We start from the raw sequence: 19,633 nt of genomic DNA on the forward strand, positions 1-19,633 counted from the left end.
TTGGGTAGAAACAGAACCTCATGGTACCATTCTGATCAGCAGAAAACAATGAATAAGTAAGGCTGCATGAGCTATAAAGCTCAAACTGCTACACTGTGTTTTACCTGACAGCAGCATATATCCTTGACAGAGAGAAGGTGGAACACGAGGCTTACATAATTTCACAGCTTCAGCAATTTTCCTGTGTTAAAGAAAGAGGAAAGTAAAGTTATGATTAAAACTGAACACTGACCAATACTCAAACATAATATACTAAACATATATTAGCCTTGTTGCAGATAAGACTAGTTAGCACACTTCATTTTGGGCAGTCAAAGTCAAAAACATACTACTACAAGATCCTATTACCTCATTTGTGTAGGTTCCCTGCAAATAGAAGATCCATCAAATACAAAATGCAAGATATAATTCCAATGGGAAAGTTTATGGTATTAGCCCCAGCCCTCACTTCAATCACACTAACTTACTGTACTCCTGATTTACCAATCCACACAATTGCTGAGGAAAACAAAACAAAACAAACAACAAAAAAGTGATAAACATTGTTCTTAGCTGAGATTATTTTTTTCCTTGGTTGATAGAATGACTCATGATGATCATGAGTTATCATCTTTCCTTTTGCTCCAGGAAGAAGTGACACACGCTGTCCTCTACACGCCTCTCAGTTTGTTATCGGAGTAAAAATAAGCCATAAGAGCCCCCTCTCTTTTAAGCCTAGGTGAAAAAGAAATTTTTCCACTGACCTACTTGTAGTAGGGAAGATGAGAAACACTCTTTCTGAAGGGCCAGGACAATCAACAGGGCTGTTATTCAACATTCATATTACAAATTCCAAGTTCATAAAAACTTTCTGCTTTCTGAACAATTTCCCAACAGAAAACTAACAATGTAGGAGTGCAGATGATTAACATACACAGACAAAAAACATTCCCAGATCTCTTGTTCATACGTTCCCCCAGCACATTTCAACCACCAAAGGAAACCTTAAGTTTTATTACGAGTAAGAGTGCCAGAAAGAGGAAGAACACACAGAGTAATGAAGAAAACATAGGAAGTCTATTCATTCAAATGGTAAACAAGAAAGAATAATTACAGAACAAGAATTTTAGACAACAAAACAGCACAGATACAATCCTTGTTTGAACCATGTCTCTACTTATTCTTCAAGAGACACATTACTGTGAAAGCCAGTGTACCTTAAGTGATAGCTCATTAGATACCTGATATGTGCTGGTGTAGTACCACAGCAACCTCCGACTATGTTGACCAAACCATCCAATGCAAAATTCTGCAAAAGGGAGGGAAACAGAGAAATTAGTTTTAAGTTAATACAGGCATCTTATAAGAATACATACTTATATATATATATTTATACATATATGCACACACAAACATAAACAGATACATACTTTTTTTCTCCCCCTCAAATGTTAAGCAATTCTGGGGATCACAAGAAAAAAAAAAAAAAAACATAGTTGAAGAAACAAACACTATTTCTGCTCTTCAGTATTTATTCTGAAATGTGGACAACCATGGCTAGCCAGAAATTCCAACACTTAATTTTCAGAAACTAAATCTGAAATTGGTTTATTTCATACTGAAGCCCCAGATAAAAACTTATATGAATATCAAAGGCCACACATAATATAGCATAAAAGGGAATTAACATGCAGTAGATACTGTGTTTTTTGCATCACCAGCCACACAGTTCTGTCTTGCAGTTAGCAAGTAGCACTTGAAAAGACACCTTGCACTGGAACACCTCCAGCATCAGATGTTCTACCCAAGCAAATGTAAAAGTTCACCAAATTCATAAGAACTGCTCGGCTTTTTGAATGAATCCAAAACAGGAAAGTAACTATGTAGACACACAAATGAGTAGCACCCACAGATAAAGCTCCAAGAAGGTTACTCAAGTAGCCTTAGTTCTTAAGTAATTTGTCCTAACCAGGTATCTCAAATGCACTATCATTCGGTTGACTGTCTATAAATAATCAAAATGACATATAGGACCAAATGAGGAAAAGAAACAGTACTGTAACAAATATGCTTCCAATATAGGCAAATAACTGTTGTCTACAAGTACATCAATTATGACCCTTTCATAACAAATGCTGTATACCTTTATGTGCTTTGCAGTCACTTCTGGAGTTTCATCATAACCACCAAAAGTATTGGGAAGACCTTGAAAAATAATTTTCTTTGCATTACAACTCGTTAAAACCCACAAGAACACAATTACATTCCATTAAAGACACACTTAAAGAAGCTACACTTACATGAAGACTACAATTCCTCATTAGACTTGGAGTCATTACTCTGATTACACAAGAGAGCATTCTAGATTCTGTCACACACAGTCACAAAACTCACAATAGCTATTTAACAATTCTATAAACTGCTTAAAACTCTTCTTAATGGCAGGAACAGTAATCTTTTCAAGGTAGTTCAACTCTTATATCTAATGAGATGCAATTGTTATGTTTCTTCCCCCTGTAAGTATAGCAGCATGTACCCCCACAACAAACCTGCATTGGGGTAACAGATGACGTAGGCTGTTGTGCATTTCCCAATTGTTTCAATGAATGGTCTCATTTCAACTGCTCCTAAAGCACAATTTAAGCCAATGCTGAAAGACAGAATTTAATATATATATTTTTTTTCAGATTAAAACATCACATAAAATTACACACAAGATAAACAAGTGTTAGTAGTGGAACAACTAACTCGCACAGTCATCTTCAAGAAAACCAGTCTGATCTCCCCTTTCTCTAACCACCATCTACAAAACAAACCTGTGCAAAAGTAGAACCATCATATAGAAGAAAAGGGCAAAGGGGAAGGAGACAAGTCTGAATTGAACTGGGAACAGTAAAACAAAATTTTGTTTCACAATCAAGGAGTAAAGAGACAACATCCTGAAAGCAACTGCATAGGATGATAGAAGGCTTGGGATGGAAGGGACTTCAAGGATTGAGTTCCAACTGCTAGATCAAATACTATATCAGATTGCCCAGGGCCCATCCAACCTGGCCTTAAACATGTTTCTCCAGGCACTACGCATCCACAACCTTTCTGAGTAACCTGCTCCATCACCTCACCACTCTCTCAGTAATAAACTTCCCCCAACTTCTAATCTAAAGCTCCCCTCTTTTAGTTTAAAACCATTCTGCCTTGTCCTGTCAGTATCTACCTGTGTAAAAAGTTGTTTTCTGTCATGTGTATAAACTCCCTTTAAATACTGGAAGGCCATGATGAGGTCTCCCTTCAGCTTTCTCTTTTCCAGGCTGAACAAGTCCAGTTCTTTCAGACTGTCTTCAGAAGAGAGGCAATTCACCCCTGTCTTTGCTACCCTCCTCTGAACCCTCTTCAAAAGCTTTTGTGTGGACTTTTTCTGTGTCAGGGGCCACAGACTTAGATGCAATACTTCAGCTGAGGCCTCACAAGGGCAGAGTAGAGAGAGACTATCAACTCCTCTACTGATGGAATTCAGTGTACCAGTGGCCTCCTGGGCTGCAAGTGCATGCTGCTGGCTTATGTCTAATTTTTCACATACCAGGACCCCTAAGTTCTATTCAGCAGGGCTACTCTCAAGGAGTTCTTCTCCCAGCCTGTATACATATCTGGGACTACCTTGACCCAGGTGCAAAACCTTGCACTTTGCTTTGTTGAACCTCATTATGTTCACAAGAGCCCAGCTTTTGAGTTTATCGACATCCCTCTCGATGTCATCTCTTCCTTCTACTTTATCAACTGCACTGTTCAGCTTGGTGTTATCATCAAACTTGCTGAGAGCACGCTCAATCCCACCATCTATGTCATTGATAAAGATGTTAAAGAGTACTGGTCCCAAGACAGACCCGTGGGGGACACTGCTCATTACAGGCCTCCACCTAGATGCAGAGCCACTGACCACAGCCCCCTGACTGAAACTTTTCAATCCATTCCTTTTCCATCAAATAACACACCCTTCAAATTCTACAATTTAGAGGTAAGGATGTGGTGGGGGACCATGTTAAAGGCTTTGTAGAAGTCCAGGTAGATGACCTGAGTTGTCTTCCATTTGTCCACCAGTGCTATCACTCCACCATAGAAGGCCACCAGATTGGCCAGGCATGACCCAGCGAAGCCATGCTGGCTGTCTTGGATCACCTGCTTGCTTCTCATGTCTTAACATGTTTTCCAGGAGGGTCTGTTCCAGGACCTCCCTAGGCACAGAGGTGAGGCTCACCAGCTTGTAGTTCCCCAGGTCCTCCTTCCTCCCCTTCCAGTAAATGGGAGTGATGTTTCCCTTTTTTCAGTCTCCTGGGACTTTTCAAACATGATGGAGAGCAGCCTGGCAACCACATCAGCCAGCTCCCTTAGGACCCTGAGATGCATATCATCCAGCCCAATGGAATTGCACAAATCCAGTCTCATGAGTTGGTCACCAGCCTTACAGTGGAGAGGCGTTTGCTCCCATACTTCCCACCAAGAAGTTCAGGAATGTGAGATTCCTGGCTGCCAGTGAAGATTGAGGTAAATAACTCATTGAGTGCCTCAGCCTTCTCCATATCTGTTACAGTCAGCTCTCCTTTCTCATTTAGCAGAGGAGGTATGCTCTCTTTGGCCTGTCTCTTCTGACCTATGTACCTGTAGAATCCCTTCTTGTTTTTAAAATCCCTTAACAAGTTCAGTTCAAATTGCAGCAACATAAGAACTATTTTCTAGATGCAGAAGAGAACATGTGTAATGAGAATGACAGACTGAAAAAGAGCCTTGTACTAAGAAATAAATAAAAAAATAGTTGAAAGAGCAAGAACTGCTTCAAGTCACTAACTCAATAATTCTGTTTAGAAATTATACTTAAATTATGCCAACTTCAGAAGACACTGAGTGCATCCACCAAGACACCCCAGAGCAGCACTAAGTTTAGGCAACTGAATCTGCTCAGTACATTATCCTACATCTTAGTGATGCAGACAGTACTACAGCTTCTGCTGCGGTCTTTTTGCATGACTAAAGCTCTCACAATTCTACCAACATATGAGGTACAAACAAGTGTTCCTTCATTCAGGACCAATACAAAAATGCAGTTCTTACTCAAAATGTCTATATTGATATTAAAAATGATATTTCAGAAAGTACATAAGAGTGTACATAAGAGATCTTTCTCACTGTGATCCTGGTATCTAGAAACCATCCTACAAGCACTGCAAAACTTGAAAGATGTTTACAGTGCTGCTGAAAGATGTAATAACCACCACAACCTCATCCTGAACCATTGCTCATTTATTCACGTAAGAGATACATCAGATGCTGTGAAAGCTAAGACTGCAGAGTGCTCCTGGGACCAGAACAAGCACCACATGAGAGCCCTGCAGTCAGGATATAACTTAACAGTAACACAGTAGAAACAACACTAAGGAAACTCATTCCACACCCGAGTTTCCTTTGCAGCAAGCATCTGGCAAGACATACTTCAGCACTTATAACAATAGTTCATGCATTTCTCAGCTGCTATCTTATCAACTAAACACAGAGGACACATGTTTTAGGTGGACCCCAAACCAAAGTGATTGAACAAATCTCTCTGAGCAGGAAATACAAAACTAAAATAGAAATACATGTACAGGTCCCTCAAACATGAACATGATCCCTAGGATACTACGCCCGATCAGGTTTTTCCTTGACCCTGAAGACACGCTATATCAATCTGGCAAAGTGAACTGTTCAATGCAATCTGCTCCCACAACTATAAGTCTTCTGCCATGGTGCTGTATAGCAGCCTTTGCACAAATGAGAAACAGGCCCTGAGCATTCAGACATATAAGATAGCTCTTATAAAATAGTTTAACAAATCCTTAATTTCTGCTCCAGTGCCCTTCTCTGTCCTTCAGAGAGAAGACAGTTATGAGCAATCTTATCTGAGATAGACTTTTGCCAAATACATATCACTAAGCTGTGATGCTGAGTAAAAAGAGTCAACTACCACTCTGTTCCAAGAGGCTCCATATGTTACTTCTGGAGCACCGTCTGGTCTGGGAAAGTGAAGCCTCAAGGGCAGTCAGTAAAGCTGCGAATGCGGTCTTCTGCTGTTGTATCACTGAGATGACAGATTGCACATTTTCACTGGAATTTTGTTGTAAAAACAAACAATGGCTCATCACAATGTGCACAGCATGCATTGCTAACACTGAATTACATATTCTAAGTTAAAATAACTTAGGAAAAATACATTTATTTCCCTTGTAAATTTGTGTGAGAAGAACCAACCTGAAAGAAAAAAATATGATAAAGAGGCAAGTGGAAGCAAGGAAAAAGTAGAAAAGGGCACAGAAACACAGAATAAGGAAATAGGGAATAGTATTCAAATTAAAAGTACAATGACCAAAATCTGCTACAGTATCTATCTTCACAAATCTTAATCCCATACTTGCTTTTTTCCTTTTGGCCTCAATAGATAAGAACAGGAGTTAAGAGGTAAAGTCAGGAGCGCTCAAAAGAAAAACACTTCACGGGTATATTTGTGAAAATTCAGTAAAAAGAACACTGGAATGAAAGCTCAGTATTTTGTCTTTCAATCCATCCTGAAACATTTTGAGCTAACGCTGCTTCCATCTAAGGAGATGTATGCCCTGCCCACCAGGGATTTGCTCCTTGCACAATCTGAGATAGTAAGAGATGCCAGAACAATTATTTTTAAATGCTTTGACCTACTTCTGATTTCCAGTTTGTTGCAAACACAAAACACCAATTTACAGCAATGTTTTAAAAGAGTTCAGTTTTCTTTTGGAAACATAATTTCTGCTGAGGGATCCATAGCAGAACACAACAGCAATACGTGTGATAAAAACTGATAACACTTAGTGTAACTCCCATTTTACTATGAACAAGGGGTTAAAACAAGGAAGAATCACATTCTAAGCAAAAATACATTTCCTTACCAAAGAGGCTTACTATGTGAAATGCTAATGACGAATGCCTCTCCTGTCTGGCCCGAGAGGGTACGTCCACTCTTATCTACAATGGTTCCAGAAACCTAATTATCAAACGAACAGAGAGAAGAATTAAATCAATAAGAACAAGAATTTAAAAGGAAGAAATGCTGAACATCAAAACAGATGGACCTATAGTCCACTCAAAGTGATGAGACAACCAAAGCAGGTTTAGACTTATTTTAATTAGTTGAACATGGCTAAGGCTGATTTGATAGAGCTCTGCACATTGAAGTTTCTCCATTCACAATCACAAAAATATATGTTTCCAAGACACTGACTGCCTTCTTTCCAAGATGGATTTCAGAAGGGTTTACTGAACTACCATCTCCATCTAGTTCACAAATCTAGCCTACATGTATGTAAAATATTAAATACTATACAAATTACTTACAAATATGGGTCGAGGAGCATATTCTTCCTCAAACAACTTGTGGAGTGCAAAAAGAGCTGCCTACAGAAGAGTAAGTTGCAAAAATATTAACAGTTGTTTGGGGGGAGGGAGGGAGGTTCAGTTTGTTGGGATTTTTTGTTTATATGGGTTAGCTTTTATTTTCATTAATTTTTTTAGTTACTTTCTATAGCTGTTTATACAAGTTGCAACCCCAGTATTGCCTGTAATCTCACCACATTCATGAGGTTTTCTCCTTACTTCTGACATCTTCTAGATTTTCACACACACTTAGCTAACAAGTAGAAAACAAGGACTATGGGATAACCAGGATGAGACCAGGATGTTTCTGAACTCCAAATCACATCAGCACAAATTTCTCCCTCCCATCTGCAGCACAACCCTTGCCCCAAACACAGCTGTATGTACTACTCTTCATACACATTCACTGCCATTGATTCTATCTAGACATACACTTTGCAAAGAATTTTGACCCTCACAAATCATAACAGTAAAGACTTGACATGACCCCTCGAAGATACTGAAAATTGCTCGCCTACGTAGGCTAAGAATGTTGCACGTGAATATGAACGTCCTTCAGCACAGTGTTAAGACTATGCTGTCCTAGCCAAAACTCCATGATGACTGAACAAATCCACAAAGGATGAGTCATAACACTGCACGTTAATCAGCCTATGGCAAAAGCCTGAAGAAATGTTACGTGCTTATATAGTCTGACTTTTCTATGTAGAATTGCAAGTTTTAAGCCCCATAGCAAGTCTATTATTGCACTGAATAATTTTAAGAAATATTTTATCCCTCCTATTTTATCCTTCTAATCCTCTACACGCAATTTTTCTTTTTTAAATTTGAAGGCAGCGTCAGAGTCCCCTTAAAAAAAAAAAAACAAACGCCAAACATATTTTTACAAGACTGCCTTGAAAGCTTCTCCACTCCCACAGTCAGATACACTGGACATTCCCACTCTAGAGTACATCACAAGTATCCTTGGAGCAGATATGCTTACACTGAAAAATAAAAATATCAAATGCATTCCAATATGTTTTGCAATAGCGCACACCTTTTGGGAATAAGAAAACAGCTGGCACAAACCGCTAGAAAGACATGAGCAGTACATACTGAAAGAAAAATTCTGGAAAAGGCTAATTTATCATTAAAAATATTTCCTTCATTTCTACACATTAGCTAACAATTGAAGTCGTCACAGTTTTAATAAGCAGTCACTGATAGCTCTTTCAAGTACCGTACTGAATTTCCTTAGGTAGTACACTAAACATTTGTATAACCAATTAATCTTTTTTTCCCCCACAAGCCTCACCTTGGCATTGGCTGTATCAAATATGGTTTCTACTAACATGACATCTACTCCTCCATCCAAAAGTCCTTTGGCTTGTTCTGTATAGGCTTCAACCAGTTCATCAAAAGCTATAAAACAGAAATTATGTTTACTTCACCTGAAGGTACCTGTTTCAATCTATCACCTAAATTAAATAACTTAATGGTTATAAATACTTACTTATATTCCTGTAATCTGGTCTCTCCACAGATGGTGACACAGAAAGTGTCCTGTTTGTTGGACCCATTGATCCAGCAACATACCTCTTAATTCCTAAACCAACATGCAGAAGAAGAAAAATAAAGTACAGAACCTCTAGTTCTACAATGATAGCCTTCTCAAAGCAAAATAAATGAATAAATAAATAAATAAAAATCAAAGGATCAAGGATCAAAAGCTATCAAACTGTTCTTAAACCAGGTCTTTGGTTAGCACACAATTAAATTAAAACAGAAAAAATTAAAACAGAAAAAGTTGTTTATCCAAGATGTTCAATCCATATATACAAGACTTGTATACAAGATACTTACAAGAAGTCTATGCAAAAGACAATCAGAATTTATTGGCTCTATTTTTTTTCCTTGTAAGTATCATTTGTCTCTGACATATGAGGCCTCACTCAACTACCCTAGATGCACAACATAGAACTGCCATTTTTTATTAGATAACATGATCTGAATGTTCTGGCATGTGTTCATACAATTTAAAAAGTGCTGGGTTTCCTTTATTTTTTTTTAAAAGCATATTTCAAATCTTACATTTTTACAGCATATGATGAGTTATATCAGTAAGATTTTCACCTGCAACAGCACATTAGTTTGAAATACAATTTGATGCCAGAATACAAGACAAAATTCCTTATCCTTGAAACACAGCAGTAGAAAATAATCATAATATTCTCACATGAAGCCCTGAAAATAGAGGACTGCACTTTTACAGGTGATGGTCAGATATTAAGCAGATTCCAGTATCTGCTGGGTAGAGTCAAACCAGGAGTTTTACACCAGAAGTAGTCCACATTCACATATAATCAGCTATCCTAATCCTGTAAGAATTGAGCCTTTCAAACTCACATAGCTTATAGACTGCTGAATCTGTCTTCCTTAAAGCAGATCTAGCATATTTGTGCTGCCTGCAGTCTAAAACAGCCAGGCTCAAGATAGCCTTAATGCAGATCACATTAAGTATCAGATCCTGCAAACATACTGAAATCACTGTGGGATGAATTATGATGTAAAACAGCTGTTATCACTAAATGAATAGTTCCCATGTCTGCAGACTATGTTCCTCCTCTGGCTAGTAACATTTCAGAGACTGTAGTAAGGTAGGTCAAAACCACAGACAAATAAGAACTGATGTACTGTTTACCTGTCTGAGCAGCTACATCATCTGCTGCTTTTCTGGCCACTTGTGCAGAGACTTTGTTTAATCTATATGCCTAGAACAATAACAAACAATTACGAACAAACCCTGAGTTCAATAGAGCATAATACACCCTGAAAGAAATACAACATTTCCATTCTGAAGCTTGCAATACACTCTGAAGACTGCTTATAACACATTAAACAAACAAGTTCTATTACAAAGCCTCAAAAGGAACAGCTTTATACATCTCAGCAAGAGAGATACATGGCTGATCTCATCCCACATGTGTCAGCCTACAGCTGCTAATCAGAACATTTGATTTTGTAAGGCAATAATTAAATCCTACTGAGCCAACAAAAGCTAAAGAACAGAACTTTGAGGATAAAATTAACCTACTTTTAAACTCACTTTTTATTCAAGTAGCATACTTCCAACTATTTTCCTTTGCAAATCCCTTTGATTTTCAGAACATATAACACAGAATAGGTATGATATATGCAAGCTTGGAAGCAATTCCACATTAACACCAACACAATCCTACCCTATCTGGGTCAGACCTCCAGGTCAGAGAGTCAACTATACAAACAACATCCAAAAAACACATTTCTACCATAGCACTTGGTACTTCAAAAGCACAGAAGCGAAACAATCATATTCATAAACTGAGAGCTACTGCAAACAAAATCTAGGACAGACGGTTATTGCCTGTGCTACCATTAGCAAGAGGCACACCACAACTGTCACACATAGAGAGTATAATTGTCTTCCTTCTATTGTACACAGCAGCAGAAATGAGCTGCAGCCCTACCACCTGGCTCAAGAGACAGCATGCAGTCAATAAGCAGCCTTGACAGACCCTGGAAATAAGTTAATTCTGGCTGCTAAAACCAAAATATGAAAAACCATTTGAATGTTTAAGTAATTTAGAGTTCTTACCAAATGCTCAAGGCCATAGTCAGCTTGTGCAACTCGAGTGCTACTGAAAGTGTTAGTTTCAATGATATCAGCACCTGCCAGCAGGTATTCCTGAAAAACATGAGAGAGTAAAGAAATCTCAAAAATCTTCAGAACAAAGAGCTGGAATGAAGGCAACCTAACTATTTTGTCTCAAGCTGTTGAAAGAACAAAGTCACAAATCACCTCCCAGATCAAAGGAGATCAAGTTCTTGGGACAGTTACTCAGTTGAAGGCACAGGGCCAAAGTAACATAAGTGCTCCATATAATCATCTTCCAGAGTTTAGAGTCAATCACACATCCTATTGACATTTGTAAGTCACACCAGCCATTAATTTCAGGACCTGAAGAACACTTTGAATTTTCACACAGGGACACAGCAGGGAGTTATCCAGTCACCATCAGCAACCAACGGCTGCTGTAAGCAGACGTGGGAAAGGCAGCAGTTAAACAACAGTAGAGGATTAGAAAATTCATACATTATGAAGGAAACTTTATAGCACATGAGAACATAAGCTTAGGAGAACTATGTTTTGTGCAGATCACATTTAATGTTTAACTAATGACCCATATTCATGAAATGATTAAGTGTTCTGCTGCTGTTTGGCTGACTTATTACAAATGAAGTAAACTGAAATCAATGCAAACTGAAATACCTTTTCATATTCTACCCTTCATTTTTATAACCTCTCTCAATTGCTTTCCTCTTTTCCTTTTTTATCAGGTTAACTCTTAAGTAACACGAACATTATCCAACTAGACATTTGGTTTGACCTAATACAATCTCAAGCTACATCACTAACACTCTAATAGCTCTGTGGAATTCTACTGTTAAACCAGCTTTCCTGATTAACCTGTACGGCCTACAGAAATTCCAAAGTTCACAATTACAGCTCAGTCAACAGTCTCGAGACTGAATTCAATCTACAAACATTTACTCCTAAATTTTTTATAGGTCAAAGATTCTTTTCAACTCATCTTTCTTAAAATTCAAAGACTGACGGGATGTAAACACAAACATATAGAAAAAATAATAAGTTTTGCAAACATATACCAATTATAATTCTAAACAACAACATACAAATCTTTATAATAAATGCCTGGAAAAAAAAAAAGAAAAGAAAAAAGGCTTCAACTGAATCTCAACTAGTTGCAATGGTTTTCAAATGTTCAAATTATTGCAGAAGGACCTCGGAATATCTGCAACTAGAGAAATACAAGATTTAAGAAGAGTTTGGTGTTGTTGATTTTTAAGTTTAACTGAAGATATAGAAATAATAAAATCTGTTTGCAAATTCCTAATGATCACATGTAAACTGTTAAGTCCTCTGGGCCACACAATGTTTTAGGAAAAAAAAAAACAAAACATGGAAGCATACATGCTCATTAGAAAGCCATTCATTCCCTATGGAGAGGTCTGCTTCAGGCTGCCACATTTAACAGCCCTTTAATATGCAATTATAGAAACACGCACGTAGAATTCAGATTTGTCCTACTTAGATGCATTTTCACTACCGTCTGAGGAGGAGAAAAGGAAAAAAATAGTGAAATAAGTTTATCTACAATTAACAAAAATGCAGCAGCAACTTAAGTCAAAAAGGAATTTTAAAACAACACTAAGTAACATTAGAAACAAAGACACAAATGCTGTGGTCATGTAGCCAGAACAGTCAAATCTGTTCATTCTTTTTCACTTGGCAACCTAGCACTCACTTCCCTAATCCCTAGAGAGACAGGGAAGCCAGAAGCTTGTGGAGAGCACAGAGACCAAATTCTGCTTCCTTCTCCAGTCGAGAGACAGAACTACCTACCTTATGTATGTCACAGATGATATCAGGCTGAGTTATGCTCAGAAGGTCATTATTGCCTTTCAAAGATTTGGAATGGTCTTTAAATTCACGCCCTCGGAAATCTTCTTCTGAAAAAGCATGCTGCTGGATCATGGTACCCATGCCTCCATCCAAAATCATTATGCGATCCCGTAGAATTGATTCAATTTCATCTTCCATGCTTTCCTGGGTACCTGCTGCAAGAAAAGAAATCCAGTATTTAAGCAACTTTGAAATTCCTAATCTATACACTTGAGTTACCTGAGTTCTTCCCATTTAAGAATAAAATAACCAACCCTATACAGAAATCAAACACTATTTGGTCTACTCCACCCAGAGCTCCATTCACATCATCAGCTGCATCTATCTAAATAGAATTAGACTCAATGAGTCTTTCACTTCAGTACAGTCACTTGCATAGAGTTCGCTGCAGAAATATGAGCATGAAAAGTTCACAAAGGCATACATTAAACTCTTATATAAACTAGTTTTCAACACTGAGAAGTGTGATAACTTCCACCAGAGTGACATCTGAACAACAGTGCAGAAGCAGAACAGCTTCTTGGTACAAAACACTGTACTGTAAGTAATACACAAGTGCTAAACAGAAAGTAGGAGCAAGCAAAGCAATTCTTCAACTGAGTCCCAAATTCACAAACAGCTACAGGACTTCCTTCTTGCATTAGAATAGTAAATAATGACTCTGCACATGTGTTAGTGAACAGATGCTACAATAAACCAACAGATAAGAGCCAGACTTATGCACAACCACAAGGCCTTCTATGCAGCAATGACAGAATAAAACCAGTCTGGCTAATCACATGCTGATTATAAGATGCTGGATGGGAAACTTTTTGTCCAATGTTTTCTCATTGTTATGACTGAAGTCGAAAACAACTGAAGTTTCAGAACAGTTATTACAGATGAAGATACATGTTTTACAGTCTAACTGATTTGACTCTTCCCTTCTGAATTCTTGCAGTGCAACCTCTGTTTTAACCCCAGTATTACTCAAAATAAACAATGCTGAAGATGAGGCCCAGGATCAATTATTACAAAGTTATATTTATACAGAAACCAAGGAAAAACTGCTCAAAATCAGCTCTCCCAAAAAGAGAAGCCAAATAAAGTTTCCAAATAAACTTGTTGTATAACAAGTATGAAGCAACTGAAGGGTAGATTAAAATACCAGAAGGAAAAAACACCTCATCCTCAAGCTGAAAATCTGAACACCAAACAAACAGGCAGGCTTAGCAGTTTCCTGTGCAAAAGCTTAAACCTATTCATATTAAACCATCAAATTATTCATGAAAATAAGATCAATCCTTGATCTAAAGGCTTTCAAAAGCAAGACCCAAATACTGCATATCAGAAAGCATCCCTGCACTGCAGATTCGTGTGGAGTGTAACTCTCGTGCACTAAGAGAGCCGTGACCCAATGAGATAAATGTGGGCACTCGCTTTAGCTTAAAATGGTCCCAAGGTCAAAGAAACAACACAGAGACCACTGCAGCCTCACCAGCTGTGCCATGCCATTGCAGCCTCCCCTCCCTCCATGCCATAAGCCTGTGCCCTCATATCCTGCACCTCATGCAGCCTGCTTTGCTTTCTCTACAGCTTTCTTGGCTGAAGAGACACCACTTTAGTGTCCTGTTTTCTACCCACAGCAGCACAGATTTCTGCTTAATCTCTGCTCCCAGGGCTGAGGAAAGTTTGTGCTGAAGAAGCTTGTGAAACCTGTGCCTCTTCAGGAGTATCTTAAAGAGGCTGAAGGAAATAGAGTGGGAAGCATGATGGTGGCTGCCAGCGCCAGACAGGCTTCATGTTACAAATGCATAGCACAACTTCAAGTTCATTAAAATCCATTTCACCTGTCTTTGCTAAGGGTTACACTAGACTCCTCATCCATTAGAAAACCCACACTGCTTTGAGACATGCCCTGGCAAACAGACAATGCAATTTTCAAGTCAGAAATAAAGTCTACTGACAAATCCAAAGAGAATAAGGAAATCAGGCAGGATCAATTCATAATGTCATGCTAGAAAGTACTGAACTCTACCCCTGGGTGAAAAACAAGGCTGGCAGTCAGCTCCGCTAAACAGAGAACCATCCTCCCCATTCAACTCTAATAATTCTCCTCTCAAGAAGAGGCAGGATGCAAATGCTGGCTACAGAATAAATGAAAAAGAATAAACACTTTGAGATTTTCCTAAGCAAAGGAAATCAAGCTGTTGTTGTTTTCTTTTTATTATTATTTTTATTTACAAGCCCTATTCCTACCTCAAATTGCTCTGGGGAAATAAAAAACCAAAACATTTAATGAAGATCACTGGCAAGCCTTGGAAATTTGGTTCCCTCTTTATTCAGATGTGTCATTTGAAAAAATCACTAGTCTGGAAAGAAAATGAAATCAACTAAAACAGCTTTTACCACTTCTAGATGTTACCAACTAATTTTGCCCAACACATGAGATGTCCGCCCAGTACAGCTGTCCACTTTTACACTCACTCTGTGACTAAAAGATATAAGCTTTATCCATTTGTAACCTAACATTTCCAAAGGCAGCAGTTCAACAGCTCAGGTGATGAAACAAGATGTTCCTTCAATTTGCCTAAAAACATTTTTTTTTCTTCTAATGCTTGCTATGATTCTCAAAAGGTACTTTTTATTATTTATGCACTTGTGTTATAAGTCTGTTAGCATAAAATCATCTGGCAGTAAGTCCCTGGGAAGAAACAAAATATTACAATTTGCTTCCAAGCTTTTAAATAACCAACCAAGTTGTGAAAGTAGAAGTTTCAACACTTGATTGTTAAGTAACGTGAATTAAGGAAAAACAAGGAGATTCAGACACTTAAAACACCATTCACTAGATTGACCAGGTCCTGCCCTAATCAGTAGAGTAGCTGCATGTTTAATTCAACAAACCAACACTGATTCACAAAAGACTCATCAGACTTCTTCCACCATTCAGAATATGTATGTATCTAATAGCACGCAGAAAAACACCATAGAGAGCAGAAGCTAGAATGAATGTTCCTGCTATTAGTCTGCCAAAAACAGCTGATGACAACTTTGTAATTACTTGCTGTTTGATTAATTAAATCTTCCTCAGCTGTATGCCCTTTGGCAGCACTGAGTTTCAACCACAGCAAGAGTCAGCAAGGTTCTCAGCAGTAACCTACTGCTAACCTATTTGTTACCCCTCCTACCCAAGCACGGTCTCACTGAGCGGCATGCCCTGCTGCTGAAGAGCCAGGGAGAACATGTGTCCTTTGCTGCACTGCCAAATGTACTCATCATCAACTACTGCCTGATGACCGTGCAGTGAGGATCCACAAACATTCCCACAGGCAGCTTTTGTTTCCATCTGTCCAACAGGACTTTCCTCCAGCAGCCACTGTTCTTAAGCATTAGAAACCAAAAAACTGTAGAATCCTTAATGTTGGAAAAGATCACTGAGACCACCTAGTATGACTGTGAGCTCACTCTCACCATACCTACAAACCATGTCGCTCAGTGCCATATCTCCATGTTTCTCAAACACCTCCAGGGACTCGACCACTTCCCTGGGCAGCCCATTGCACTTTTCTCACCAGTCTTTCTAAGAAGAAACATTTCCTAATATCCAACCTGAACTCCCCTTGGCACAACTTGAGACCATTACCTCTTGTTCTGTCACTGTTACCTGGGAGCAAAGCCACAGCCTCCTTTTGTGTAGTTGTAAGGAGCAATCAGGTCTCCCCTGAGCCTCCTGTTCTCCACATTAAACAATCCCAGTTCCCTCAGCAGCTCCTCATAACATTTGTGCTCCAGACCCTACACCAGTTCTAATGCCCTTCTCTGGATACACTCCAGGGCCTCAATGTCTTTCTTGTAGCAAGAAGCCCAAAACTGAATACAGTGTCCAAGGTGCAGGTGTCCCAGAGATGAACACAGCCAGATGAACATTCCCCTGCTGGCTGCACTATTTCTGATACAAGCCAGGATGCCACGGGCCTTCTTGGCCACCTGGGGAACATTACTGTCTCACATTCAGCTGGGTGTAAACCAAAACCTTCAGATCCTTTTCCTCCATGCAGCTTTCCAGCCACTCTGCCCCAAGCCTGCAGCATTGCCTGGGGCTGTTGTGACCAAAGCACAGGACCCGGCATTTAGTCTATGGATATACAATTAGTCTCAGCCTACGGCTGCTTAAATACCTTTCCCATTTCCCGTTTTAGCCACGTGTAGGTTCTGCAGCAGCAGGACAGCGACGCTCTGAGCACACAGCACGTGGCAAAGGGGTAAAGGCAGCCAGAGGAATCCGGACAGCCGGCGAGCCGAAGGCTGCAGGCCTGCTCAGAGAGCACCACCCAGAGCACTGCGGGGGCTGCACAGCGCATTCCTTCAGAGGGATTAAGAAAGGAGAGCACCAGGCATCCCTGCACAGAGCAGAAAGCGGTCGCAGGCAGAACTATTCGTTTAGAAATACTCCAACGCCAAAAGGGGATGATTTTACTTCCCCTCCGCTTCTAACATCTTCTTTAACCCGGGAAATGCGACTTGTGGCTTAGAACCAAGAACAGCTGCCAGCACGCCCAGGCGCTGCTACAAAACAGCAGCCTCAGAAGGCGGGCTCTGTTTTCCATCATTTTTATTACGTTCCCGACCGAACTCTATCCGGCAGCACGGGACGGGTCCTGGTGCAGCCCCTCCGAGGCACCGGCAAGCACGGAAGCGGCCGGTGGCTTCCGGAACGAGCCCCTCAGCAGCTCCATCCCCGCTCCGCTCGCGGCCGGGCTGAGCGCTCACAACACCCGCACGCACCCGGCCCCATCGGGCATGGCCGCCGAGCGCTCGGAGCGGCACACGCACGCCAACAGCGGCCCCCTGCCGGGCGAAGCTCCTCCCCGCCGCCACAGCAGCGGCACGTGCCCGGCCCCGCACCCCGGCCCCCCGCTCCCCGTCCCGCACGGCGCAAGCGCCCGTTACCCGGCGGGTCCGCGCCTACGCGCGCCATGCTGCCGGCACCACGCAGCCCCGGCGGCACAGCACGAGCCGGGGGCTGCCCCGACACCCCCTGACGCTGAGCCCCGCCCCGAGCGGGGCGGCCGCTGCGACCGTTAGTGCGGCCGTTAGTCCCTTCAGGCCGCCGTTAGCTCCTTCACGAGCCCGCAGCCCCTCGCTTTTCGGGGGTCAGGCAGAGGTCTGTCTCGGGAGTTAGGCAACAGCCGCTGCTATTGCAGCAGACGGGCTATAAGCCAGGCTTGAAATGGGCTTGTTTCACTCCGCGGCTCTGCTCGGGGCTGGATGAGGAAAACGTTTCTCCTCCTCCCATCCGGCTGTCCTCACAGCGCTGCGCGCCGACAATCTGGGCTGAACAGCCGGCCTGCCCCCTTCTGGCAGCTTCAGTCTGTGTCAGCCTTTCAGCTTGGTATCTGAGGACTCGCATTGTGAAGGAAAGAAGCTGATCTGTTCCTGCTGCAGATCAGCCTCTCAAAAGTCACACTGAGGAGAAGTACTGCTCGAGTTTGTCAAGAGCTGCCATCCTATCATGGCATCTCTGCATGGCAGTGCAGTCCCCTGATGTGTCAGCCACTCCACCCAATTTGGTATCATCAGCAAACTTGCTGAGAGTGCACTCTGTGCCTTCACTCAAGTCACTGATGAATAAGTCAAACAAGACTGGACCCAGTACAGAGCAATGAGGGACACCAAAAGCTGCCAGCCTCCAACCAGACTTGGTGCCAATGATGACAACAGTGATGATGAGGCCTGCCGTCCACTTCATTGTCCATTCATCTAACCCACATTTCTGAGGATATGAGGATGTTATGGGAGACAGTGTCAAAAGCTTTCCTGAATTCCAGGTAGACAGTTGCTTTCCCAACTGCTACCTAGCCAGTTATTCTGTCGAAGAAGGCTGTCAGAATGGCTAAGCATGATTACCCCTTGGTGAAGTCATGATGGCTGCCCCGATAACCTTCTTGTCTTCCACATACTTTAAGATGCCCCCAGGATGAGCTATTCTATCCCCTTTCCTTGAATAGAAGTGAGGCTGACAAGTACATATAGTTTCCTGGTTTTCTCTTTTTCCTTTTTGAAAATTGGAGTGATGTTGGACTTCTTCCACTCCTTAGACACCCCTCCCATTTTCCATGAACTCCCAAAGGGGATGGAGAGTGCCCTAGCAATAACATCTGCTGGTTCCCTCGGCACTCTTAGGTTCAGTCCATCAGGGCCCATGGACTTGTGAGAGTTAAGTTTGCCCAAATCATTTCTAACCCAAGCCTCCTCCATCAAGGAAAAGTCTTCCTTTTTCTGGATTACCTCCCTGTTCTCCAGAGTCTGGGGTTCCAGAGGGCCGGTCTCAGAAGCGAAGACTGAAGCAAGGAGAGTGTGTTGCTGCATGTGCCATACTTACAACAGGCCCTTCACTTTCACATTTCATTTCTACAATTGCCAGCCTTTTTGTCACGCTGTACAATACTATGGGATTTTTCTCTGACAGCAATTCAGGCTATAAAGCTCAGTCTCCACAGTTGCTTTGCAGTGACAGATCTTTGCACCACAGATCAGCGCGTCCGTGCGTGCGCTGATGCAGTTGTTTGTGTAACTGCTGCAAAGTAGGTCAGTGGGGAAAAAAAAAAAAAAAAGAAAGCTGAAAGTTTGAAGGTGTTCCCAAAAAAGATAATTTCACATCATCCCGGTTACTCTGCAGTCTCACAACCAGTTCAAGCCAGTCTGACAGTGCGCTGCTGCAAAAACACAGTCCTC

The 19,633-nt window shown here is 41.0% G+C and overlaps 1 protein-coding gene across 3 annotated transcripts in view; it reads right to left on the reverse strand.

Moving 5' to 3' along the window:
- MTR (5-methyltetrahydrofolate-homocysteine methyltransferase) overlaps positions 1-19,633 on the reverse strand; it is a 48,456-nt gene extending 28,823 nt beyond the window's left edge. The window contains exons 1-12 of one of the 3 annotated variants that reach the window (XM_015857899.2): positions 17,849-19,633; positions 12,857-13,071; positions 11,027-11,116; positions 10,094-10,163; positions 8,906-8,998; positions 8,708-8,814; positions 7,372-7,431; positions 6,927-7,021; positions 2,529-2,629; positions 2,123-2,184; positions 1,221-1,288; positions 105-181 (exon numbers count right to left, since the gene is read on the reverse strand). In XM_015857899.2, the coding sequence (XP_015713385.1) occupies positions 105-181; positions 1,221-1,288; positions 2,123-2,184; positions 2,529-2,629; positions 6,927-7,021; positions 7,372-7,431; positions 8,708-8,814; positions 8,906-8,998; positions 10,094-10,163; positions 11,027-11,116; positions 12,857-13,071; positions 17,849-17,876 (1,066 nt within the window). In that variant the 5' untranslated portion in view covers positions 17,877-19,633. Of the gene's footprint in view, positions 1-104; positions 182-1,220; positions 1,289-2,122; positions 2,185-2,528; positions 2,630-6,926; positions 7,022-7,371; positions 7,432-8,707; positions 8,815-8,905; positions 8,999-10,093; positions 10,164-11,026; positions 11,117-12,856; positions 17,054-17,076; positions 17,716-17,848 lie in introns of those variants that run through there. The other 2 variants (XM_015857901.2, XM_015857898.2) reach the window with 2 other exon arrangements.

This window comes from Coturnix japonica, chromosome 3 (assembly GCF_001577835.2).
Source record: "Coturnix japonica isolate 7356 chromosome 3, Coturnix japonica 2.1, whole genome shotgun sequence".
In the NCBI taxonomy this organism is placed as follows: Eukaryota; Metazoa; Chordata; class Aves; order Galliformes; family Phasianidae; genus Coturnix; species Coturnix japonica.